Source organism: Vipera ursinii (genome assembly GCF_947247035.1).
Source record: "Vipera ursinii genome assembly, chromosome: 2".
In the NCBI taxonomy this organism is placed as follows: Eukaryota; Metazoa; Chordata; class Lepidosauria; order Squamata; family Viperidae; genus Vipera; species Vipera ursinii.
In genome coordinates, this window is record NC_139513.1 from 130,323,863 (window position 1) to 130,350,998 (window position 27,136).

At 41.8% G+C, this 27,136-nt stretch overlaps 2 protein-coding genes across 5 annotated transcripts; one reads left to right on the plus strand and one right to left on the minus strand.

Annotated features, from left to right (window-relative positions):
• The first annotated feature begins 60 nt into the window (after positions 1–60).
• On the plus strand, positions 61–7,158 carry VCF1 (VCP nuclear cofactor family member 1). The gene is made up of 3 exons (XM_083352736.1): positions 61–241; positions 3,088–3,184; positions 6,487–7,158. Exons 1-3 carry the CDS (start codon positions 195–197, stop codon positions 6,736–6,738), a joined length of 396 nt encoding a protein of 131 aa, XP_083208862.1. The 5' UTR covers positions 61–194; the 3' UTR covers positions 6,739–7,158.
• Positions 7,159–7,489: 331 nt separating this feature from the next.
• On the minus strand, positions 7,490–26,702 carry COG1 (component of oligomeric golgi complex 1). Of its 4 annotated transcripts, XM_083352734.1 has the most exons (15): positions 25,564–26,697; positions 22,614–22,858; positions 21,703–21,884; positions 20,953–21,123; positions 20,698–20,848; positions 19,802–20,012; positions 18,604–19,392; positions 16,515–16,661; positions 14,765–14,926; positions 13,228–13,355; positions 12,407–12,515; positions 10,230–10,339; positions 10,054–10,132; positions 9,369–9,408; positions 7,490–7,651 (listed from the first exon to the last, which is right to left on the minus strand). In XM_083352734.1, the coding sequence occupies exons 1-14, from the start codon at positions 25,891–25,893 to the stop codon at positions 9,391–9,393; spliced, it is 2,832 nt and encodes a 943-aa protein (XP_083208860.1). In that variant the 5' UTR covers positions 25,894–26,697; the 3' UTR covers positions 7,490–7,651; positions 9,369–9,390. The 4 variants fall into 4 exon arrangements, 3 of the variants coding, with proteins under 3 accessions (XP_083208860.1, XP_083208859.1, XP_083208861.1); XM_083352733.1 differs by lacking the exon at positions 9,369–9,408 and having other exon boundaries at positions 25,564–26,693; XR_014491220.1 differs by lacking the exons at positions 7,490–7,651; positions 9,369–9,408 and having other exon boundaries at positions 13,229–13,355; positions 25,564–26,701.
• Positions 26,703–27,136: the final 434 nt, after the last annotated feature.

Sequence of the window (27,136 nt, forward strand, 5' to 3'; positions counted from 1 at the left end):
CTCTGGCCGGAGGCCGTCCCGCCGCGCTTGCCCACGCGCTTGCGCAGGAGGCGTGCACACCGGAAGCGCTCTCCGCTGGCTTGTGAGAAGGGAGGAAAAGGGGGCGGGGGAAGGTTGTTTGGGAGCCGGATCGCGGGGCCTTCTGTCTTCGCTGCTTGGGATCCGACAGCGGAGCGGCCCAGCCCGGCCCGGCCATGAGTTGCCGGGGGCCGCTGCCCAGTGAACGAGGAGCGAGACAGAGGTGAGTGAAGCGAGCGCGGAAAACGAGGGATGGCCGCGGGGCGGTTGGGGCGAGGGAGGGAGGGAGGGAGGGTGGGGGGAGAGAAACGGCCAGGTTCGCCAAGGCGATCAGCTTAGACTCGGAGCGGGAGGGCCCGAGCGCCGGGGAGGCCTGGCCAGCGGAGGCGGGGGGCGGGGGGGGGGGGCTCCTGTGAAGGCGATTGTGTTGTCATTGCCGTGGACGATGTTGCCTCCAGCCTTCGCGGCAGCTGCTCCGGTGGCTGGGCAGCCGGGGGCTTTCCTCGCTTGTCGGAGCGGCCGTTTCCCCAATCGCCAACCCGCGGGGGCCTCCTTACAGCCGGGGGAGTGGGGGGGGGAAAGTCGGGGAACTGGGGTACAAACGCGATGGGAAAGGCTCGTTTTCGGCGAAGTTTGGCCCATCGGGTTAAATAGGCCCCTCGCATTTTTCCTCTTTTTTTTGAGCTCTTCCCTTGTATACAAATAAAATTATTATTATTATTATTATTATTATTATTATTATTATTATTATTATTATTATTATTATTATTACTATTATTATTGTTGTTGTTGTTGTTGTTGTTGTAAAAGTCCGGGGTAATGTGCAATTTTGGTCGTGCTTTGAACGGCTTTGTTTTTGTTTTGTTTTTTCATGTTTCTATTTTATTTTTCCTTGAAGCAATTTAGGCTGGTATATGCTCTATATTTTGTTATTTTATTTTATTATTTTCTTTTGCAGGAACACTAGCAGGTAGGTTACATCAAGAAAGTGTGCTCGAGCCAAGATCCTTCTGTCAACTTGCTGGCAGAATAGAAATTTGACCCTGAAGTTTCTCAGAAGCTAATCTGATCTCTTAACAGCCTTCTCAGCCGTACTTTAAGTAGGCCTTGTAAAACAGGCCTTGAATTATTACAAAGTTACCATATTTAAAACTTCGAATATAGAAAGGCTTTGTAATTTTTCTAAAAGCCATCAAGTGAATTTATGGCTGAGTTGAGATTAAAAATGGAGATATGGCTCATAGGCTTGCAGTGGAATCCTAACTATACATATTTAGCTGCTGTGCTACTCTGTGTTATTTATGAGAACAGTATGTGTTGGTATAGCACAGGGGTAGGCAACCTCGGCTCTTTTATGACTCATGGACTTCAACTCCCAGAATTCCTGAGCCAACATGGCTCAGCATGGAAACCCCTCCCTTTCCCCTCAGCATGGCTGGCTCAGGAATTCTGGGAGTTGAAGTCCATGAGTCATAAAGCAGCCTAGGCCAGGAGTAAGCAACCTTGGCTCTTTTATGACTCGTGGACTTCAACTCCCAGAATTCCTGAGCCAGCAAGACTCAGCATGGAAACCTCTCCCTTTCCCCTCAGCATGGCTGGCTTGGGAATTCTGGGAGTTGAAGTCCATGAGTCATAAAAGAGCCGAGGTTGCCTACCCCTGGTATAGCACATTAAGCCCACCTATGCAATACTTGTAAATGCATTTCTGACAGAGCCTGAAGTCTGTTGCAAATCACAATATACTACTTTATTGGTTCATTGTCTGATAGTAAGATTTTGTACAGCTTGATAGAACATCATCCTGGTATCATATTTGGAGAAATCCCAGAAAAAATAGACATTGAATCTATTCAATATGTAAGAGTTAATGTTCATAATTGGAAAACAAAATAATTTACAAAATTACAGTATCTTAGAATTTTTTTTTTCTCATACAGTAACTTTATAAACAAAACAGAGATACCCCCAAATTGAAGGACTGAATAAACAGATCAACATATTTTTTTTATATCTCTACCATACCTTTCAAGGCTCTAGTGTTAGCTTTTCAACTTACGTCAATCTTTTTTAAAGTATCTAAAGAATATTTATGAGTAATCCTCATTTTGTGAACCTTGCTGAAATATTGTATGAAATATATGCTTTTGAGCATTGTCTTTAACAATGGACATCTTAAAGAACATCTGTACAGAACTTATGCTCATTTAAAAAGACATGTTTTTCTCAAAAGAATGTGGTTGCTTTGGACTTAAAATAACACTTATACCTGTCTTTAATTGCTGACAAAATAAATCCTGATAATCTAATAGAGGACCATTAGGTTGAGAAATATACAGGTAGTCCTGAACTTATGACTACAATTGAGCCCAAAGTTTTTGTTGCTAGGCAAAACAGTTAAGTGAGTTTTGCTCCATTTTATGACGTCTCTTGCCATAATTGTTAAGTGAATCACTGCAGTTGTTAGTAACATGGTTGTTAAGCGAATCTGGCTTCCCCATTAACTTTACTTGTTTGAAGATAGCAAAAGGTGATCACATGACCCCAAGACACTGCAACCATCACAAATATGAGCCAGTTGCCAAGAATCCAAATTTTGTTACTGTGACCACAGAAATGCTGCAACAGTTGTAAGTGGGAAAAACAGTTATAAGTCACTTTTTTCAGTGCTGTAGTTAACTTTGAATAATCATTAAATGAGTGGTTGTAAGTTGAGAACTACCTGTAACTATTTTTCATTGCCAGACATTCAGGATACATTTCTTTTAAATATGGTTGCTGCCGAGATGATTCTTTTGAGTCCTCATTGAGATTCCTAAGCATCTAGATGAGGTTTAAACTCTTAATTTTAAAAGATAATCTGTACATGATTTTTAAACTGCATAAGATAATGAAAGATGTTTTACAGGATGAATTGCACCTTTTGATGTGGCTTTCTTCTGAGTTTAATGGCTGATGTCTTTGTAGCAATGGGCAGATTAAAAAATGAATAATTTTAAACTGTGTTACCTGTACTTTTATCTTTCACAAGTATATGGAATTAACTCTACCGCTCTCCAATTTTTGCTGCAGGAAGAGGAGACGAAATGGCACAGAGGAGGATGGGCCTGTTCCACAAACTAAACGTGGTAGCCGAAATGCTGTCTTTCAGGATTCTTGGGATACAGAGGTAAGATTGAATATGTTTGCTTTGGCAGTTAATATATTATCCTATTAATGGAGAGTGTGAATACTTTCTGTGGCTGAAGTGTTTTTTTACATGCATTCTATTATGATGTTCCCTTTTTGGATAAGCTCTTCTGCACAATCATTTTTTGCTTCTTTTGACAAATATACCTTGCAGTTGATCAGGTACTACACTTTTCCTATTGCCTTACTACCAATATTTGCGTTGAATTTTTCCCATTATGCCTTCTTTAGTAAATATTTCATCAGGGTGCACAATTTCACTGTTTGTCAAAAGCATACCAACAAATACCTGGATTTTAAGTACATTAATTTGTACTTAATTTGTACTTGCAAGGCGATCAAACCGGTCTGTCCTACAGGAGATCAATCCTGACTGCTCTTTAGAAGGCCAGATCCTGAAGCTAAAACTCAAGTACTTTGGCCACCTAATGAGAAGGAAGGACTCACTGGAGAAGAGCCTAATGCTGGGAAAGATCGAGGGCAATAGAGTAAGGGGACGACAGAGAATGAGGTGGCTGGATGGAGTCACTGAAGCAGTAGGAGTGAGCTTAAATGGACTCCAGAAGATGGTAGAGGACAGGAAGGCCTGGAGGAATGCTGTCCATAGGGTCGCGATGGGTCGGACACAACTTCGCAGCTAACAACAATTTTCAGTTCTGTATTCCTTGTATTCTGTAATCCTTGCATCATATAGCTTATCTAAAATTCACTTTATTCCCTCAGGAGTCCTTTTTTGTGGATCTCATTAGCATAACTGCATATTATTCTTGGGCACTGTAACATATTTCTCCATCTGTTACAAGCTGTTTTCAAATCTTTCCTTATGTCTTCTCTTTTGTCAGTGGGGGGATTAATCTGTCTCTAGTACTTCTCATATTGGATTTGTATTTTCACGTATTTGTTCTGTTACAACATTTGTTGCTTTGGATTTTTTAAAAATTTACATTGTTTCTCAAGGTTCGCTATTGGTTCTGCACAAAAGGATCTGTCCCGCATTCAGAACTCTTGTTACCTTTTTATCTTTCACTAATTTTCTTGTATTCATCATAAACAAAGCACTCATACTTTTTAACAGATCTTTTTTAAGTGGATACACACCAGTATCCATTCTTATGTATTCTTATGCCTGAATGGCCCAACTATTTGTTGTAGTATTTTCTCATCTTATCCACAATACCTAGTCTTAGAAGATCAAATTTACAGACTTTCTCCCAAATTTTTCAATTGTTGTGATGTTGCCAACAGAGAAATATGCAAGCCTTGGTGGAGCAGTGGGCTAATGCCTCCTTAAGTAACACCATCTCCCTGCAATTAGTGCAGTTTCGCATCCCACCAGGCTCAAGGTTGACTCAGCCTTCCATCCTTCCGAGGTAGGTAAAATGAGGACCCAGATTGTTGGGGGCAATAAGCTGACTTTGTAATAATGCCGCTTGGCGGGGGCTGAAAGCCCTAATAAGCAGGCATATACATAGAATGAAGGCTATTGCTAAGCACATTGGTTTATGGTTAAATTGTATGCCGCCCTGAGTCTTCGGAGAAGGGTGGGATATAAATGGGATTTTTAAAAAAGTGTCACCAAACCACCGTGTTTCCCTGAAAATAAGACCCACCCGGAAAATAAGCCCTAGTTAAGAGCTTGACCACTCCGTCCCACTGTCTGATTGCTTGTGGCCGCAAAAAGGCAGGAGAGCGCATGTCACAACGGTGCCACCGCCACAAAGTTGAGGCGACCGCTTACCTCAGGTCCCCGCAGCCAGGCCACTCCCCCGTGGGCGACTTCCCCCACCCATTCAATGACCGAGCTGCCCGCCCCTTCCCTTTCACTCCCCTATCAAGCTGGACTGCCATGCTACGGAAGATGGACGGTGGAGGCTCGGTTGCCTTACCTGTCTCCCTCTCCCATTTCGGAGCCAAGGGAGTGACAGTGAAAGCCTCTGCCCCCACTGCGCAACAGCTGCGTCTGCCGCTGGAGGGGCTTTCTTCGGTCCTGGCCGCCCTCGCTTTGCCTCGCAGATCACCTGCTCATCAGCAGCCACCTCCTTCTCCAACTTCCCATGGCTTGCTCCATAACTGGGTGGCACAAGCTCCCCTGCCATCTCCTTCCACCTGCCAGACTTGACGTGAAAAGAAAGCGTCTTTGTGTGCTTGCACTATTCTCTTCCAATAAAGATCTCTAGAGATTAACTTGGAAATTCACACATGATTACTAATATCCCGCCAACTAGGAGTAAAATGCAGTATAGTGATCCACTTAGGACAAAGCATATTCTTTGGTTTGTTAGTTTTTACATTAAAATAAATGCTGCTTTTGCATTTGTTGATTTGTAGGCTTTTCTTTCAGATATTTTTGAATACATGCATTTGTTTTCTTGCCCTACACAAGGCAATTTTCAAAATGATTTTCACCAGAACTTCTTTGTATGTTCATATTCAGGTCTAGTGTAGCAAAATGGTATCTGTAACTTTTCATTACCTGAATTTAAGTAAAGCAAAGAGAGTCCCATTAAGACTCACTGTGATGTGTTAATCCAGACAGTATTTTTCACCTTGGTTTTCTCTGATGTGACCATTTGGGCATTGCTTAGTTAGGCAGGAGAGTTATGAAAAATTATAAGAATGAGGGAATGAGGCAGGCAACTGGAATTCTCTCTTCCTACAAGGGAGATGCTTGTTACCTTCTTGGCAGCTGGCATTATGTATGCACATGAATGAATGCTTCTGGCATCAAACATAATTTATATACCATCAAGGAACATTATTTTAGTGCAGCTTTTAACATTTCTATTTGTGTGAAGGTGCAATTAAACATTAACTACTTGAATTCAGCTTTAAAATCCCTCATTGTGGCTTAACAAACTTGGTAGCAAGGACAATCTGTTGAGGAATCAACTGTACTTTGCTTCATCAGACGTTTACAGTGGGAGATAACAGTGATAGATGGATAGACAGACCCAAAGTTCAATTCATTATACTTAACATATTATGGTGCTTATGACTGTTAAATTTCAGCCTCGGATCAATTATGGGAACATTACTGAATATTTGAAAGTATAAATATGACATATGGGGTTTGTGACAAGGCAGGTTTTCTTCCTAGCGGAATTGAAAGTACAGCAACTTAGTTTGTATTGGTGGAGTTGGATGTTTAACTTGCTTATTGCAATGTTTTCCCATAGAAACAGAATGGTCAAGTTTTTGGTGCCAGGAGACCTCTCCAGAAAAATGTCTGCTTATTTTTTACGAGTTACGTGACCAGCCTCCCTGTGTGTCTTTGTTCCACAGTCTTCCAGCAGTGAGAGTGGCAGTACCAGCAGCTATAGCAGCAGCAGCAGCAGCAACATAAGCAGTCCTGACAGAGCAACTGGGACAGACTCCAGCTTACCCCAGATAATGCCAGGATCAAGTCCCGTGACGCCCCCTCAGTCTTTCCATGAGCCATCTGCACTATGCCAAGGTCCTTACTTCCACATCAACCAGATCCTGAAGGAGGCGCACTTCCACAGCTTACAGAACAGGGGCCGTCCCCCGACATGATGAGCCTAAGCAGCTCTCTGCCTTCTGTGAAGGGGGACAGCACTGTGTGATATTTCAACTTTAAAAAAAGAAATTGTTAAAATTGCACAAAATGCCTGTTGCCTTTTCAGTCTGTATTTGGAATGACAGGTTAACAGGTAGTTGTTTACTTGTGGTTTGCTGCATTATTGCAATGCAAAGGGAGCTTTGGAGTAATTTTTATAGGATTCTTCAGGAGACTGGTTGAAGGTGGAGAGCTGATGTGTTGGGATAAGCCTAAGAGTCCACCTCTGTATTATACGAGTGCGTAATGAGTCCAGTCCGACTTCCCAGTCTGTTTATTAGTAACCGATGCTTTATGTAAAATCCTTTCCAACATTTGTGTTTAGTTTTATAAGTTTTTTTTTAATTTCAATAAATAGTGAATATGTTTTATGGTAACTTACTCTTTTAAAAAGTTAAGTGTCTATGTGTTAAGGCCACTTAAAAAATACTCCCACGAGACAGAATGGGAGTTTCTATTACTTCGAGTGCAAACAGTTGCTTACGCACGCACACACACACACACACACTTTTTTCCATTGGTCATGGACTTAATTATACTGGCTGTTTAAAGAAAATAATCAGTTAATAACTTCAGCTGCCTAAACTGCATATCTTGCATTTTTACACAATCTGATTAGTTGTACAAGACATTTAAACCCTGAGCTTCGAGCTAAAATGGGGTGTGAATCATATGCCTTACGCATCCTTTGTCATTACAAAGCCAAGATCATGATAGTTCACATTTATTCAATCATTTGGTCATGCTTGAGAGCCAGCCAAGTTTAAACAAAGATGGTGCTGTTGTGTCCTCCTCCTCTGCTGCCAGTTGCCTGAACAGGGACCCAGGACGCAGCATCTCTTCTGCTCTCATCAGGGAGGCAGTCGAAGCCTATTAATTTTAACAAAAAAAAAAGTCAATAGCCCCACGAGGGTTTGCTCTTTTTGTTATTCACAAGAAGCTTAAAGCTATGTGAAGACAGAGATGAGCTCAAATTCACAATAGTCAGCAGGGCCACCTGAGCAAATTATGGTATCTCCCTTCTCTGACAGTTCTATAGAGTTAAAAAAAATATGAAATTTTGCTAGGAGAAATTCAGTGGGTGTAAGCAGTCTGCAGCTTTGATGCCTTATGTTAAAATTCTCCCTTTTTGTAGGACTTAGTGCCTCACTGTTTATGATGCTAAAAATGGACACAGTTTTCTGTCATTCTGAGGCACAAAACACATGAAAGAAGTAAAGTATCAGTTTATAAACCAACCATCCTCAAATTTTTGCTTAGCTACATACCATGTTTCCCAATAAGTAAGACCAGGTCTTATTTGTGCATCCAAAAGAGGCATTAGGTCTTATTTTTTGGGGAGGGTGTCTGTGGGGCAGGTAATCTGTGGGGCGAAGCGCGAAGGAAGCCCCTCCAGCGTTGCACAGCGGTAGCGGAGCCTTTTGCTGTCACTCCGCCCTGACCCCAAAACGATGGAGGGGGACCAGGCCTACCCCGCCCATCCTCCGTAGCATGGCAGTCTGCCTCGTGAGGGGAGTGAAAGGGAAGGTCGAGCAAGGAATGGCCTGACTGGGGGGGGCCTTGAAAGAAGCAGATGCGGGCCACATGGGGCAGCCCGACCCCTCCCCCACCTGCTTCATCTCGTGGCGGCAGCAATGCAACACGCGCTCTCCTGCCCCATTGCCGCAGCGAGGTGGGATGGAGTGGGTGGGGTCCTAACTAGGTCTTATTTTGGGGATAGGGCTTATATTAGGCTCACCCCCCAAATCAGGCTAGGGGCTTATTTTCAGGGTGGGCCTTATTTTCGGAGAAACACGGTAGCAGCCCTTGACCAGACAAAGGCAGTGTCAGTATTTTTTTTAAAAAAAAAACGTTTGTATCAAGAATCTCCAAATGTTCAGAATGATCACCTTCTTTAATTTATTGGCAGAAGTGGACATGGTAGAAAGGTATGGTTGGTAATAATTATAGAGCAGCTGATTGACAAAGCATGCAAATTAAGCAAAGGCATTCAAAAGCTTTCTCTCTATATATAGTCCAAGTCAAAGAACTTCTGGCAAGCAGCTGGTTAATAATAATGGGCTTAGTTTTGCTAAAATAGCCCAAAGAAATAGGCTCAGGATTAAGCAGAAAGCAATCAAAAGTTGCAGTCAAAAATAAAATTTATACCTGTGTGTGCACGTGTGTGTGATAAAGTACGTATTTATAATGTTGCAGAAATCTACCATTTGTTTTAAATTAAGGTACCACATGGAATTAAAAAAAAATAATTATGAGATGTTTTCTTATACCCTTTCTTATTAAAGGAAGGGTATAATCATTTTCTAAAAATACATTGAGTGATGCGACACAGAAACCCAACAAAAAAGCAAGTAAATCTCAACATGCATCAAGAACCCGCTGTTTTCAGGGAGCATTGGTTTCATAATTACAGGAGGAAAAGTGTGCAACTGGCAGTTGTTAGTAGGAGTTCATTTTCTAAGTCTGGTAATTTGACAAAAGGTCTCAAGTTCAATGCGCTGTACAAAAGAGCTCTATGACAGTATTAGTTTTCTACAAAAACCAATGCACGGGGGAAAGAAGCCTTTCAATTCACACAGTTTAATACCCCAATAAAGTTTCTTCAGGAATTACTGTTCATCATCACACTAGAATAAAGGTTATAAGGCAGTTAAACAGTCATTACTGCTGTTACCAAGATATTTATTAAAATAACAAAGGTGAGAGAGAGTGAATGGCCCAAGGTCACCCAGCAGGCTTTCATGCCTAAGGCGGTAGTAGAAACCACTATCTCTTGGTTTCTAGCCTGCTGTCTTACCCAGACAACTGAAATTAAACATAAAGTTCATTGCAAAACATAACTAGCAAAGTATTAGTATATCCTACTGTCAAGGTATTTTGTTACGCAATTCGTCCTGTCTGCATCCTTGAAACAAAACAAATTGTGACCCAAATCCAAATTAATCACTGCTAAATGATAGGAAAAGATAGGAAAACCAGTACAGAATAATACAAAGCATGGATGGTTAACTTCAGAAAATTCCTCAACACCTTTTTGCAGCCAGCAAAATCCTCTCTATAGTTCCTGAAAACTGGCAACGTCATTTCCTGCTGTTTTGAATTGAGATGAAAACGAATATAAGGCTTAAAATAGGCGCTGCCCAATTTGAAACACAGGCTAAATTATTAAAATTGCTAAGCCCAAGTCCCAAGTGTTGCAGCTCTCTACCCTGATGCTCAAAAACCCACCAGTGTCGAAAAGTTGCTCATCCCTGAAACAAAAAGGAACCAACCTCGGTTTCGTGTTCAGTATTTCTCAGAACAGGTTTAGCCTTGCGAGAACTGGATGTACTGAGAGGCAACATTCCAAATCTTAAAAGAAGAAACAGGATGTTTAATTGCTTTCCGCTTTCAGATGCTTTGTTCTTGCAGGACACGTTTTTATTGCTTACAGGTATGAGTCACTTACCTGATCTGGCTAGAGGTTAGAGGTAGGATGTTATGTAGTTTTTGAGACGTTAAAGCACTGCTTCTGCTCGTGTAGTGATTCTCCGCTCCTGTCAATAAGCCAAACAGGACCTAGAAAACAGAAAAGAGAGAACTGTCTGGCCTTAATAGAAAAACATTCATCTAAAAGGTGTCCGTTCAACTATAGAGAGTCATGTTAAATTAAAAAGCAGCATTTGCAGCACGAGGAATACTTGTAGCTTAAAGAATGTGCTGTAATTGTTACCTACAGTGCTTGAATAAGCGAGAGTATCTCTACACCCACTTGTGTTACCAGTTTAAGCTGTGTGACACAAACTGGAGTTTCCAAAGATCAACACAGCCTATGATCTTCCCAGATCACATCCATGCAGCCTTGTGGGGTTTCCTTGCTTATGGCTATTCAGGGAAGGTAGTAATTCTAATGAGAACGTATAGTTAATTGAAAATCTTTGCACTGCCTAATTAAAAGGTGATCATAATAAGCCATTTGCTATATAGGTAGGTTTTTGGTTAACGACCACTTGTTCAGCATCTGCTCAAAGTTACAACGGCGCTGAACAAGCGGTGGTTACAACCGGTCCTCAAAGTTCTGGCCATTCTAGCATTCCCACAGTCCCATGATCACAATCTGGGCACTTGACAACCAGCTCGCACTTAAAACAGCTGCAGCATCCTGCAGTAAAGGGATCATGATTTGTAATCTTCCCTGCCAGTTTCGCACAAGCAAAGTCAGCAGGGAAAGTCACAAGGGTAAGTCTCTCCCCGTGACACCCTCTTCTCAGCCCCTTTGCATTCGGGTTGTGCTGGCCACCCGCACGATCCCACACAACATCCTTGAACCTTGCTACACTTGCACCATGCCTGCTGAGGTCTTGCAAGCAGACCAACAGACAGGTTGGTGGCTGCTGTCAGGTGTGTGAGGATGTGTGGTTGGCCACTTGTGCATTTTCTCTCACCCTTTACATACCTATACTCACTCAAGGAGCAGCCACTGACTTGTTTGCTAGCTTACCTGCAAGCCTCCTTGGACTTGGAACTTCTGCCAGTTTTCCCACCGACTTCGATTGTTGGAAGCCGGCAGGAAGTTAGGAGGTGTTTGCTTAACGATACACAGTCCTCACTTAACAATGACAATGGGATTCCTCTTGGTAAGTGATGTAGTCACCTGAAGTTGTACTTTATGACTTCATCGCTCAGTGATGGAAATTCAGGTCCAAATTGCTATTGTAATTCAAGGACTAGCTGTACTACTACTACTGTGTTTCCCCGAAAATAAGACCTGGTGTTGTTGTTATTATTTGCCTCCAAGAGATACCAGGTGTTATTTTCAGGGGGTGTCTTTTCCACTGACCTCACGGGGCAGCACCAACAGCCCCGTCCAGCTGGCCCACTTCTTCTGGGGCCAAAGGAGCAGCTTCATTCTGCAGCTGGGAATGGAGCTCGGGCCTGCATTTTGCAGTCAGAGGCCTTTCCAGAAGGCCTCTGCAGCCGAGAACTGAGCTATCGAATCCATAGCTCAGTTCTCAATTGCAGAGGGCTTTTGGAAAGGCTTCTGACTGCAAAATGCAGGCCAGGGGACACCGCAGAGGAAGTGGGCCAGTGAGGAAAGGCAGGTGTCGATTCATGGGAGGCCTGGTAATTGGATGCGGGACGCGTGGGGTAGCTCCATCCCCCCCACCCTCACCTTAGCTTGATTTTTAGGCGTGCACCTTGCCCCAAAACTAGGGCTTATTTGGGGGAGTAGGGCTTACTTTCGGGGAAACATAGTATCTCATTGTTCATTTTTAATATATGATTTGGTTACTTAAATCATACAGGTAGTCCTTGACTGATGACTAGTCACTTAGCAATGGGTTTGCTTAATTGGCATTTGCTTAAAAACTGCCACAAAATAGTGTTGCAAATAAGAGTTATGTGACCGACCTGATTTATGACTATCATAACATATGGCCACAATGGGCAATCTCCATTATGATACTCGCATGAGTGTCGCAGACATTCAGGGCTCTACTCATGCAAGCAATGGGTGTTTGTGTGCCCGCGTTCCCCCGCCCCCAAACCATCCCTTCTTTCCCCCCTCCCCCAGGCTGCCAACACTTTGATTTAAGACAATAAAATCTACTTGGAACCATCTACGTTCTCTCCCTTTGAACTTACAGAGGTTCGTTGTACCAGATTATTAAGGTTGCTATTCAAGTGAGGAGTAAAAACATCCAAGTCAAAAGGATCTATATAGCTCTCAAGAACATCGATCTGTTTCTCAATCCTGAAACAAAGAAAAAACATCCCATTCATGAAAGACTGCTCCCGTTGGGTAGGCAAATGCTCTTGCAGTCCTATGCAAAGAAATTTAACTTGACCAGATGGAAGAAAATCCAACACATACAAACTTAGAGGAATTAAAACAATTTCCAACTAATAATGGAGTGTCAAATATTGTATCTTGATCTAAGATAATCAATCACTACTCATTCCTTTAATGTAGTCATAAATAAGTTTTGAACTGATCATCTGTTAACCAAAGATAGCAATATTAAAAAAGTTTCAGATGCATCCAATAAATTATCTTGATGTACTTTTCCTGAAAATTACATCTAGTCCTTCCATTTTTCTAGAACATTACAGCAGAGTGAACTTTTTTTTAAATATTTACTTGGTCAACTTTCAGCCAAACTAATTTCCTGAAATTTCTGTTCAAGCTGTCATAAATCAGGAAGATATGATAATCAGTTCCTGAATGTTGACCACCTGCAAAATTACAGACTAGGTTGACAAAAACAACAAATGCTCTTTTTAAAACGGTTCTGTTTCTAGTCCAACAGATTTTAGATTATTGTAGCACTGCTTGAAGCCCTGTATTTGTATGAACATACTGCAAAATATTATGTCTCAAAGTAAAGTGGATATAGCAACATTCTTAGATACATAAAAATAAGACAGAGTAAATTTATACACATAATACTTCATGGTATACTTAACTGGCATCATGCTTGTTTCTGCTGCTTTTCATATCTTCATTTTTAGTTGTCAGAACTATATTCAGATAACGAAGATCATACAGTAGTTGCAAAGCCCTGTTTTGAGTAATTGGTAGCTTTCCTTCTTTCTGCACATGAATATCAGAAACAAATGTCTATATACTCATTGAACAAAGGTCTTTTTACATTTCTGAAGGGAAAAAGTTCTATCAATGTTCACACCAACCATCTAGTTCAGAACTGATGCATCTCCTGGCTGCAATCTGCAGTTGAAGTGCTCTCATACAGCGTTCCCCAATCTTTTCGGCACAGGGGGGAGGGGAGAACAAGGGATGGTTTTGTGCGAGAGGCAGGTGCGTGTATGCAGAGATTTGTTTGTGTGAGCAGCGGGCACCAGTGAAAAAGCCACAGATACGACTATTACAGCAGGGTCCCCAACCTTATGATTAAAAAAAAAACCTAAAGGACACAAATCTTGTATATTCATTTTTCTCTTAAGCACCACAATGCTGAGCTAATTATGGTATACTGTACCTCAGAATACTGCAGATCACACGGGGAAGAATCTATTTATTCATTTTTAAATTTCCTGTCCCACTTGACATGACACTTAACCCCGTGCATGATCTGAAAACTTGCTACCTTAACATACATTCTGAACAAGTGAGCCCATATGTAGTTCATTCCCGGGAACTCTATTTACATTATTCTGACTTCCAGGAAAGAAAGGTAAGATACAAAATAAAGTCAACGTGTTCCAAGCCAACGTCTATCATAAGGCACTACAGCTTATTAATCTGGAAAAGCTTCAAGAGGTGAAAAGGAATGGCAGACCATGGATTACTTTATAGATATCAGTGGTTTGCCCTATGATTTCTTAATCCACGTTGTATGAGATAACTACTACATTTTTCTGAAAAAAAATAATAATACTCCAAAGGTTTTCTTTCTAGTATGAATTAAAACCTCTTAGTATTTTACGTTTGGGTGAGCGAGATAAGAGGCACAAGGAGCTTCTTAACCTGGCGAAAACACTAAACTTCGGGTAAAACATTTTGAATCTTTTTTAAAAAAAAATACAGGTCGTCCTCAATTTACAACAGTTCGTTTAGTGACTGTCCAAAGTTACAATGCCACTGAAAAAAGTGACTTATGACATTTGTCACCCTTATGACCATTGCAGCATCCCATGTGATCAAAATTCAGATGCTTGGCAATTTATGCCGGTTGCGGTGTCCCAGGGGGTCATGTGATCACGTTTTGCGACTTTCTGACAAGCAAAGTCAATGGGGAAGTCAGAGTCACTTGACAACCGTTTTACTAACTTAACAACTGCAGTGATTCACTGAACAACCGTGGCAAGAAAGGTCGCAAAATGGGGCAAAATGCACTTAACAAATTTCTTACTTAGCGACAGAAATTGTGGGCTCAATTGTGGTCGTAAGTTGAGGACTACCTCTATATATTTGAAGCTGGATTTTTAAAAAATTTAATCTAGTCCAACAATGTGCTTTAACCACAAGCCCCAAGAATGTACCTTCTCCCGTTTCCCTTCTGACAGTTTTTCATAGCCAGCTAGTACTTCAGTCAGGCACGTCTTGAGCAGTTCCTGCAAGATAACCTTTGAAAGAGTGTGGCCTCCAACTCGATTTATTTCTTGACACAAGCTGAAGAGGAAGGACTGGACACACCAGGATGGCTGTAAAGAATGGAAGAGTAGAATACTGTTGGACTGGCACATAAATTATTTTTTTTAATTTTTTTTTAATTTTAATTCCATTTATATCCCGCCCTTCTCCGAAGACTCAGGGCGGCTTACAAGCTTAGCAGTAGCCTTCATTCTATGTATATGCCTGCTTATAATAGGGATTCAAACACCCACCCACCCCCACAAGCGGCATTATTACAAAGTCAGCTTAATTGCCCCCAACAATCTGGGTCCTCATTTTACCTACCTCGGAAGGATGGAAGGCTGAGTCAACCTTGAGCCTGGTGGGATGCGAACCTGCACTAATTGCAGGCAGCTGGTGTTACTTAAGGAGGCATTAGCCCACTGCTCCACCAAGGAGCAAAGGAGCCCACTGCTCCACCAAGGAGCAAATCAGGGGTGCCCAATCTTGAATTCCTCCCCATGCTGGCCAGGGAATTCTGGGAGTTATTATTATTATTATTATTATTTATTATTTATTAAATTTTTATACCGCCCTTCTCCCGAAGGACTCAGGGCGGTTGAGGTCCAGAGGTCTTAAAGTTGCCATGGTTGAACACCCCTGGTTTAAACTGTATTTGACAGCAACACTCAGTACTGAGGTCCTGAAAATTACAATGCTTGCTAAAGTTTCTACGTATCTATATATCTATATCTATATAAAATATAAATTGTCTACAGCCCAGAAAAACAAGAAAGTACTAAATCAGACTTTTCTGACTTATAAAAAAAATCACTTTGAGAGTCATTTTAACAACGACAGATCCTTTGAAAGGGGGTAGGAAAGAGGATGATTTACAATTTGTAGTTTTTTGGTTTTCACTCCTCTCAAAGTTCAGACTAACAACTGGCCCAATTAATTGCTCATCAGTGTTTCCAGAGGAGTTGTCGTCCAAAGCTTTTTAAAAGGATATTTAAGAAAATTTATGAATCGTTATTGCATTTTATGAAATTCCCAATTTCAAGGAAGATTGGAGGCAAAGCTGGACTCAAATTCAGCTCTAGCACTGGGCCACTGGTTAATTCTAGGTATCTATTTGCTTCTTCTTATATGTAAATTCACAATTTAGTATAGAATGATCCTCATTCATGACCCTGAGCTCTTGTTGTTTGTGTGTCTGTATAGTATGTCTACATAAATAGACTGTTAAACAGAGATACATAGACAGTGGTACTTAAAAGTTTATGAACTTGTTTGAATTTTTGCAATATTTCTGCATAGGTATGACCTAAATCAGAGGTCCCCAACCTTTTGGGCACCAGGGACTGGTTACGTGGAGAGGTTTTTCTGCGGACTGGAGGGGGTGTGGTTTCATGTACTGCCTGCATCCCGTGGATAGGGCTTTCCTTATTTCTGCGGACCGGTTACTGGCATGCCGAAGCCCGGTACTGGTCCACGGACTGGGGGTTGGGGACCCCTGACCTAAAATATGATCTGTTCCCCACATACCCTAAAACTAGATAAAGAGAACTCGAATAAATTAGTAAAAAACATATTTGTTCATTTATATATTGAGGAATAGCATCAGAAGCGCCATACATAAATATGCATAAATAAAAATAGGCTGTCATTTGTTACCTGGACAGGGAGCCGTATCTTAGATTTTATGCTGCTTCCACTTTCTGTCTCTTCTTCAATTTCACTCTCCTCCCAGTTGGTGGCTGTTGCTAGAATAGCTTCAGCTTCCTCTTTCAGCAAGGATTGTGTGAAATTCTGGACAAGAACCTAGGATTCAGAAGCGTACAAATTAAATAGCAGGACAGTTGCAGAGACAACTCCGTTTCATAAATCCATGAAATTTCAATGCATAGCTTAACAAAAGTATTTCAGCTTTGAAATGCCTGAAAGTAGACATTTTCTAGCTACCATCAGTGCCCACCCCTACTAATTTCAAAATATTTTCTTTAGAACCAGCAAAATTACTCCTGGGATGCATAGGAAGGATTACATTTCTAGGACTAGTGGGCAGGCAGGAGACAAAACTAATTTTGATTTTTATTTCAGTGCGTATCTTTCTTTAAAATGAATCAAGTATTTAATAATCACCTCCTCTTAAACACTGTAATTTGGTAACAACTTTTGGAGGCGAACATTTTTGGATGTAGTAAGCATGTCTGGGATCTCACATTGGTCCACTTCTATTTTAATTCCTTCCATTAAAAAATAGATGCATTGACTTAATTATCCCATGGCTCAATTTGTTGAGCTTTAGTGTGTTGGGAGGCAACTAGAGCAGAGGTCTCCAACCTTTCCGGGCTCGTAGCCCAGAGTGAAGGAGAGAAGCTTCCAAATTGCTGCGTGTGCACACACAAACGGGGCCACACGCACTGGCAGGGCACTAGCAGCCCCGTTTGTGCATGCAGCATTTGCTGGCACCATGCACATACGTATATGGCCGTGTACTCACACACCCCCAACGGCACCATTCACGCATGCGCAGATGGGCCATGCTCACCTGCCTGACGCTAGTGGCTCCTTCGCGCCTGCACCCATGCGCAAACAGGGCCGCAGGTGCTAGCGTGAGTGGGAGGGGAATGCGCAACCACAGATGTGTGCGTCAGCCAGCCACTGGCCAAGAGCCCACGGCCCACAGTTTGGAGACCCCTGAACTAGAGGAAAATGGGAATGTCAGCTTACCTCTCTTATTTTGCCATCTCAGAGCAATACAGGTCATCCTCAACTTACAACCACAACTGAGCCCAACATTTCTGTTGCTAAGTGAGATAACTGTTATGTGAGATTTGCTCCATTTTACGACCTTTCTTGACACAGTCGTTAAGTGAATCACTGCAGTTGTTAAGTTAGTAACAACCGGTTGTTAATTGAATCTGGCTTACTCCATTGGCTTCACTTTCAGAAGGTCACAAAAGGGGATCCCATGACCCCAGGACACTGCAACTGTCATTAATAGGAGTTGCCAAGCATCTGAATTTTGATCATGTGACCATGGGGATGCTGCAACGGTCATGTAAAAAACGGTCATAAGTCACTTATTTCAGTGTCACTGCAACTTGGGGAAATCACTAAACAAGTTGTAAGTTGAGGACTACCTATAGGTTGAAGGTGCAAAGTTGTTTTGCTCCATTTTATAGCATTAAAGGTCTTCTTTCATAGTAGCACATACAGGTAGTCCTTGACTTACAACAGTTCATTTAGTGACCCTTCAAAATTACAACAACACTGAAAAATGTGACTTATGACCATTTTTCACCATTACATTTGCAGCATCCCCAGGATCATGTGATCAAAATTCAGATGCTTGGCAACTAGTTCATACTTATGACCGCTGCTGTGTCTCAACTTTCTGGCAAGCAAAGTCAATGGGGAATCCTGATTCACTTAACAACCGGGTTACTAACTTAACAACTGCAGTGATTCACTTAACTGTGGCAAGAAAGGTTGTAAAGTGGGGCAAAACCCACTTAACAAATGCATCACTTAACAACAGAAATTTTGGGCTCAACTGTGGTCATAAGTTGAGGACTACCTGTGGTTCCCAAGCATTTTTCTATTTTATAGTGGCTTGTTATATTTCAGCCAAAAACAATAGCCCCCAAATCCTTTGCATTTCTAAGTTAAATAAATTAGGTTATAGTTTGATTTTGTCATCAGCCAAAATGGGCAACGGGCATCTCCTCGGCCCCTCCACCTCGAAAAGGTCACTCACCTTGGCGGCAGCAGTGCTCCATATCCGATAAGCAGACAGGCTATCCTGCAATAATTGTTCTTTTAATCCTTGCCATTTAGCCTGTGTAGGATTCATTTCTTCAGTTCTACCTTTACCCGCCTTCTTCAGAGACCAGAGCTCCCTTGCCATATTTTCTGGACACCCCGATTTTCCCAGGATGCACTGCTTCAAGTGTGGACACAATTCCCCCAAGGACTGGCAAAGCCGTGCCATAAATAAAACAGTGTTGATTTGAGGGTTATGCAAGCTATCTGTGCCTCCTTGGAGCACCTCCCGAGCAATGTGCAGCTTTTCCCTAATGCAGCCCAGCAAATTGTCTGAACAAGAAATGCAGTGGCTGCGCAAAAGCTCTTCAACTATGCTCGCATCAGCAAACCTGTCAAAAGCAGAGTTCTTGGAGTGTCCATACAACAGATCCTCAGATGACGTGGAGCTGGAAGGCAAGTAAGACAACAGGTCTTCCAGCCTGGCCTTGAGCTTGGAATCTAGCGCACTGCAGAAGCTCTGGACGCTGGGACTGTAGGCTTGTGCCTTCATAGACAACCCACTCTTAGTGAGCTGGCTGCGGTTTGCCACGCTAATCCAGGCAGCATCGGGTGGCAAGTCATTGGGATTCTCTGACCATAGGAAAGAGGCCATGTTACATTCAAATAGGATATGCTTGCTGTGGTTAGGCGAGTCAAATTTTGCTTCAAGCTCCTGTACAGTCAGAAGAAGTAGCTCTCTAGAGCTGTTGGAGATGTCATCAAATCCTTCCGTTGTCAGAGTCTGGAAAAGAAAATATTGCAGGGAGACAAATGGTCAGTGCCAATCACAAGCACACAGATGCTTTTAGGAGGCTGTGGGAAATATAGGACCAACTTAATATTTGGGATATAGGAATCTTGGAACCTGGCCCTTTCTTACCCCACTAAAGTCCTTTTCATTCCTATATTCAAAACAGGAACCAAAGGATCAAGATGAAAAGACATAATGTTTTTTGCTTCAAAACTGTCAGAAAGTAAATCAGGTAGACATACCACAACATGGAAGAAACAGACCCAGGGTCATTTAGGCAAGGGAAAAAAGAAAAGGATATCCAGAGCAACAAAGCAATAAGGATTGCTTCATTATGTTTCATGTTATTTTATCAGGATCTGCTGGCCTGTTTCTCAGGTAAATTTTGTCAAGATCTTACCTGTAACCTGTCCAGAAAAAGCTGGTGTAGCAGATCATCCCAGAAAGAGATGGGCTTATCAAGAAGCCGATGACATACTGTCTCCCAGTTCTGACTCATAGATTCACTGGTAAGCAGCTCCCATACGGCATCACGGATCCTGGCCAAGCCTTTAAGGCTCTTCACATAGACCAGTAAGTCTGTGATCCCAGATTTAATGTCTTCATTGCACCTGAAAAGAATTCCAGATAGTAAGTAATGAGTTTCCCTGCTCCTATTACAGTTCATAGCTCTATTGAGGGGTACTTGCAAGCTTGTACAAACTGTTACTTTTACCATATAGGTTACAGCAAGGACCCATTACACATAATTATGAATCAAAGTGATAAGAAAATGATGCTGATAATCAGAACATCCAATGCAAAATAGGAGAGGTTAATAGAAGACTAGAACCTTGTAAATATGCAAGTCCTCTTGAAATTATAAAAGAACAGGTAATGACTGATGAAAAGCCTGAAGAATTCAAAACAGCCTTTTACCTGTTTACTGAATATATTTGGAAAAAAGGGAATTTAGAAATATAAAGACTAACAATTTTTGCAGTTGTTGAATTATAACTAAGAAGGACTGAGTCTTAAAATTTTAAAAAAAGCGAGAAGTAAAAACTCAAATCAAATCTGGATTACTCTCTCAGTGCTGGAGTAAATATCAACACAGTAAAAAGGTGTAATGCTCAACAAAGTTTTGCTGTATAAGCTTAATTCTTCATTTTTTTTAGATTCCCTCTCTTTTTATAAACCACAACAATCTTCATTAACTACAATTTCATTCCTACAAGAAAGAGGCTATTCAATATATTTGCCAAGAAGGTCACAATACCAAATGCCTCCAACAAGGTATGTTCCTTACAGACTCACATGCTGATCCATTTCTGAAGTGTATCTCTAAGGCAATCCTGGCTTATGGGGTGTGCCAAAGTTCTGAGTGTTGGCTGGAATTCTGTGACAGAAGGTGGCAAGTATTTGAAAGAACTACTCAACTTGGTTTCTTCCTTCAACATGCTGAGCCCTTTCCCAAAGAAAATTGCAACAAAAAGAGAGGTCAGGTCACCAATGATTAAACTGGGTGCTCAATAGACAAAGCAATATTCAGTGATATAGGATCTTGCTCACCTGCTGAATGCTGGCTGGTGATGGTCTCCAAAGTCAAAAAAAGCAAGCCACAGGGAAGAGATGGATCTGAGGGGGTTCCCTCTGGCAGGTTATAGAAAAGGGTGTGAGCTTGATATAGGGTTGTGACTAGAAGCTCCACCAAGGAGCAAACTTGTGCTTTGATGCCTGCATCTGATTTAAAATGAACAAATAAACAAACACAAAAGTATAATAGCTGCTGTACATACATATCCAACTGAAAATATCTGCTTAAAAGGACAAATAAGTGTATTTATGGATAATTACTTTTTTCCTACACAGCACCAACCAATTAGAAGAAAGAAGTCATTTGATCATTAATTTCCATACTCTTAAAATTCTAAAAAAGATGAAGGGAAAAGAATGCCAAGTGACCAGCAACATCTTCTAGAAAAATATAACTAAAGTATTATCGATTTTGAGGAACTAGTAGCCTAGGCTGAATTCATTCAGTTATAATTTCTAGCCACTATAACCTTATTTTAGAAATATATTAATATGGCAGCAAAAAATAATCAACCCACAATAGTCCCTTTTGTTGGAGACCTTTCCAAGGACAAAGTATCTGCTACTATTTTAACTTTCATCTCTAATACCAATAAGCTGCTTTGTAATTTATCCGGCATGGGAAAGAACCTGCAAAGATCCATAAAGACCAGATTAATGGATACATGGAAGCTGCAGATTCAGAGCAGAAAGAGTAGCTAATGTTAGCTCTACATGTGTACCAACCATGATGAGGCTGATTCAGAAGTTGCTGAATTGCAGATTTTCTGGCCAGCAGGAAATCTGCAAGAGCCTGGCGTGGTGAACTATCTTCAAGAAGCATGGCTGAGCACAAAGCTTCTGCTACTGCTTGATCTGAAACAGTCCGGCATTTTAAAAGTGATTTGCTCTCCTGCAAGATAGTTGACCTAAAAGAGACATACAAAATGCTAAGAGATTTATAATATTCAATAGAAATTTAAATAATTCAAAGCACGTGTCATAAATGTAAAAATGGTTATCTAAAGCCATATGAACTTTACATTAAAAACTCAAGATTTGTTAAATATTTTGAAAGCAAAAGTAACAATGGAATAAAATCTGCCAGCCTGATCACTGACTACTCTAATAGTCTTTAGTGCCATCTGAATGCAGACCTCAGTTCTCAGAATTAATAGTTACAGACAGTGGCTGGAGTATTCTGGGAGTTGAAAGTCCCTACGTATAGAAAACACTTAAGTTGGACTTAAGCATTTCCAAAGAAGAGTGCAATGGAGCAAAAACCAAAGTGGACAAGAACTGTTTTAATAAACGCACAAAATAAAATACTGCATATACTGAAACACTAGAATAAATCAGGAAGCTATGCTGATTTTGCTATTATGAAGTCAAACACCAGGGGGCATTTTAATGTATAATTATACTACAAAAAAGCTTTTATATAAAATAATTTAATTAAAAGTAGCTGTTTAGGATAGTTTATTGATACTTATTATTAGGATCCTTACCGATAATACTCTGACACTATACTCTGACGCTATTTCAGAATCTGAATTCCTATGACAGGAAACCCTTTTTTATTTCTTCAAAAGAAGGCATCACAGCAATAAATCTCATTAAACAAACTAGGCTAGGAAAAAGTATCTCAAGCTGCTTACCGGAAATAGCTAGCTGCTGCTACTTGTCGTGCAAGAATGGGAAAACATGCCAGAATTGGGCTGTAGTGGGTACCAGAAGAATCCAACTGCAGAAGGCCACGGAGGTGGCAGCATAAAAGGTAGAGCTGAGTGGCAGATAAATACTGAGAAGATTCCATAGCACTCCAGATATTCTCTGGAATCTGCAGCAGAAGCTGAATTTGCGCTGCCAAGCAGTAGAACTTCTCCTGGGACTGACACGTTATCTAGACAGAAACAAACATGAGCATCCTATTAGACCCTGCACTGAAATTCATTTGGGAGGACCACTATGATGCCCATGCTTTTCTTCAATAAGTGTGGGATGTGCTATGAGCCCTAAGAGCAGACTTTCAAACATGCAGTTTTATGAAATCTCATAGTCCACCTGAGTTGCACCCATTCTCAAAACGCAAATCCCATGACCATTTTGCCCAGAAAAGGTAACCCTAACTCTCCAAATAACATTCTAAAAAGGAAGCCACGGTAGATTGCTGCAAAAACAAAAAAGTATCCTTTTCTCTCCCCGTGAGCCAAGACACTTCTTAGGACTTATAAAGGGTTACCCTTTGCTTCCAAATATTCCCTCCTTTCTCCTTTTATTCAATAGCGATCACTCTCTTTAGTATTCCGTCCTTATTCATTCATGACCCCTAACTCTTTTCGTTTTGCTACCTATCCTACTTAGGTGCCTCATCCTCACCGCCTTCAATTTACTTGCCTGGTTCTCCTCATAGATTCAAATATTTTCTTTTGCAAATAACAGAGTTGGGGTGGGTGGGTTTCCTGAGCCAAGACACTTCTTAGGACTATAAAGGGTTACCCTTTGCTTCCAAATATTCCCTCCTTTCTCCTTTTATTCAATAGCGATCACTCTCTTTAGTATTCCGTCCTTATTCATTCATGACCCCTAACTCTTTTTGTTTTGCTACCTATCCTACTTAGGTGCCTCATCCTCACTGCCTTCAATTTACTTGCCTGGTTCTCCTCATAGATTCAAATATTTTCTTTTGCAAATAACAGAGTTGGGGTGGGTGGGTTTCCTGAGCCAAGACACTTCTTAGGACTATAAAGGGTTACCCTTTGCTTCCAAATATTCCCTCCTTTCTCCTTTTATTCAATAGCGATCACTCTCTTTAGTATTCCGTCCTTATTCATTCATGACCCCTAACTCTTTTTGTTTTGCTACCTATCCTACTTAGGTGCCTCATCCTCACCGCCTTCAATTTACTTTCCTGGTTCTCCTCATAGATTCAAATATTTTCTTTTGCAAATAACAGAGTTGGGGTGGGTGGGTTTCCTGAGCCAAGACACTTCTTAGGACTATAAAGGGTTACCCTTTGCTTCCAAATATTCCCTCCTTTCTCCTTTTATTCAATAGCGATCACTCTCTTTAGTATTCCGTCCTTATTCATTCATGACCCCTAACTCTTTTCGTTTTGCTACCTATCCTACTTAGGTGCCTCATCCTCACCGCCTTCAATTTACTTTCCTGGTTCTCCTCATAGATTCAAATATTTTCTTTTGCAAATAACAGAGTTGGGGTGGGTGGGTTTCCTGAGCCAAGACACTTCTTAGGACTATAAAGGGTTACCCTTTGCTTCCAAATATTCCCTCCTTTCTCCTTTTATTCAATAGCGATCACTCTCTTTAGTATTCCGTCCTTATTCATTCATGACCCCTAACTCTTTTCGTTTTGCTACCTATCCTACTTAGGTGCCTCATCCTCACCGCCTTCAATTTACTTTCCTGGTTCTCCTCATAGATTCAAATATTTTCTTTTGCAAATAACAGAGTTGGGGTGGGTGGGTTTCCTGAGCCAAGACACTTCTTAGGACTATAAAGGGTTACCCTTTGCTTCCAAATATTCCCTCCTTTCTCCTTTTATTCAATAGCGATCACTCTCTTTAGTATTCCGTCCTTATTCATTCATGACCCCTAACTCTTTTCGTTTTGCTACCTATCCTACTTAGGTGCCTCATCCTCACCGCCTTCAATTTACTTTCCTGGTTCTCCTCATAGATTCAAATATTTTCTTTTGCAAATAACAGAGTTGGGGTGGGTGGGTTTCCTGAGCCAAGACACTTCTTAGGACTATAAAGGGTTACCCTTTGCTTCCAAATATTCCCTCCTTTCTCCTTTTATTCAATAGCGATCACTCTCTTTAGTATTCCGTCCTTATTCATTCATGACCCCTAACTCTTTTCGTTTTGCTACCTATCCTACTTAGGTGCCTCATCCTCACCGCCTTCAATTTACTTTCCTGGTTCTCCTCATAGATTCAAATATTTTCTTTTGCAAATAACAGAGTTGGGGTGGGTGGGTTTCCTGAGCCAAGACACTTCTTAGGACTATAAAGGGTTACCCTTTGCTTCCAAATATTCCCTCCTTTCTCCTTTTATTCAATAGCGATCACTCTCTTTAGTATTCCGTCCTTATTCATTCATGACCCCTAACTCTTTTCGTTTTGCTACCTATCCTACTTAGGTGCCTCATCCTCACCGCCTTCAATTTACTTTCCTGGTTCTCCTCATAGATTCAAATATTTTCTTTTGCAAATAACAGAGTTGGGGTGGGTGGGTTTCCTGAGCCAAGACACTTCTTAGGACTATAAAGGGTTACCCTTTGCTTCCAAATATTCCCTCCTTTCTCCTTTTATTTCCCTCCCATTTGTCACCATCCACTTTTACTCTCGCACCGTCCCCGCGTTGGGGTTCCGAGCTTTAACATCCCGCACTTTACAGAAAACGGCGAGCGGGAAGCAAATGAGAATTCAACAGGTGAAGTTCTCTCCTCTTCCTTCCCCCCCCCCCCCGCCTTCCCTACAGAGGAGACGGCAAACTTTGTGGCGCGATCCCTCCACGCGCCCGCCCGACGCTCGGGACCCCGCGGCTGGAGCCTTTCCCAGCCACGCCCCTCAGCAAGCGCCCACCTCGCGCCCTGCCTTGCGTTGGCCGCTCGCCGCAGGTCCGGCGGCCCGTCCGCGCGCCCGTCGCTGCTGAAGCCCCCGCACGGCCTCGAGCAGACGCTCGGCGCTGACGCGCATCTCGGCTATGGTATCGGCCGCCTCGATGAGGTCCCGGTAGCGCTCCCCGACCATCTGCCGCAACTCCTCGCGCTTCCCCTCGATGCCCGCGCGCAGCTGCCGCTCCACGGCTCTCAGCTCGGCCGTTGTGTGCTTTTCGAAGAGGGACTCGAGGGCCGCGGCACCGCCTCGCTTCAGGGTGCCCAGGGCTGCTGCCTCGGCAGCCGCGGTCGCCATCGCGGCTACTTCTCACCCCGCCGCCCGTCACCCGGAACCGGCCGCCTTGCCCGCCCTTTGACGTGTCACGTCCACCATCTTTGACAAGGGCAGCGGACTGGCTGCTTCGGAAGGAGGGAAGCGCCACCCCTTGTGGCTGCCATTTTTGTTCCGGGCAGAAGAAAGGGGGCGGCTTCCTGGCGCGTTGTCACGGAGTGGCGATGGGAAGTAGGGCCATCTACCGGTACTTCTCTTCTCCGCAACGTTGTCATCTTCCACTCTTGAGGCTTTCTCAAACTGACGACCTCCAAAGTGTTGGAGTACAACATCCATAATTCCCCATCAGTGGGGTTGGAATCTACATCGGAATGATCTATATATGGTGCCCCAATACTTAATGTTATTTTTATTGCTGTAGATTAACACTCCTTCCCTGAATATTTTTACTTTTTCAATTGATAAATCCTGTCCAGCAACCTCTGAAAAAGCCTTAACCTGAGATTTTTGTGTCTCGCAAAGTTAATTGGTTTGAAAGTTTATCAGACATTTTAATCTGGTACCTTTAGAAATGCCTGGCTGAGGAATGCTGTGAGTTGAAGTCCACAAGCCATAAAAGGGCCATGTTTGAAGACCCTTGGTTTAGAATTTTCTTCCCTTCCCAATTTTTTCTAATCCTTTTATCTAGCATGGTTTATTGTATCAGTTTTATTAGTACTAATTAAATTATTGCAAAACTGCTTATGTACACATTACTGTATACAAAAAGCAAACAATATATTTGTATAACCTGCCATCTCCCATGACTCTCGACCATGAAAGGCACTTAATTAAAAATTACAAATAAAGTGGGAATCCTTTATTTTAATGTGTGCAAGCTTTTTTAAAGAACCAATGATCTTTGTGTTTTGCAGGTATGTTCATTTCTCCTTTCATTTGAGCACATGTGCTTTCTATTCAAAAGGCTGGATTTAAACAATGTATGTTTATCTAACATTTATATATTTATCTTACAGTTATATATTCTCCCCTGAGAAAAATGGTAGGATTTTCAGATTATTTTTTTTACAAAAAATAAGTAATAATAAAAGGTCCCTGTGATTTTTGAACAGCCAAGAGGACCAGATAAATAGTTTCCTCAATTTAAGGTACCTTTAAGAAACTGGACAATTCCCAGTCATTAGGTTCTTTTTGAAATTTCTAACATAAAAGGTTTACTATGGGTACTGTTAATTTTTTTCATTATTCTCTTTTTTGACCTTCAGTT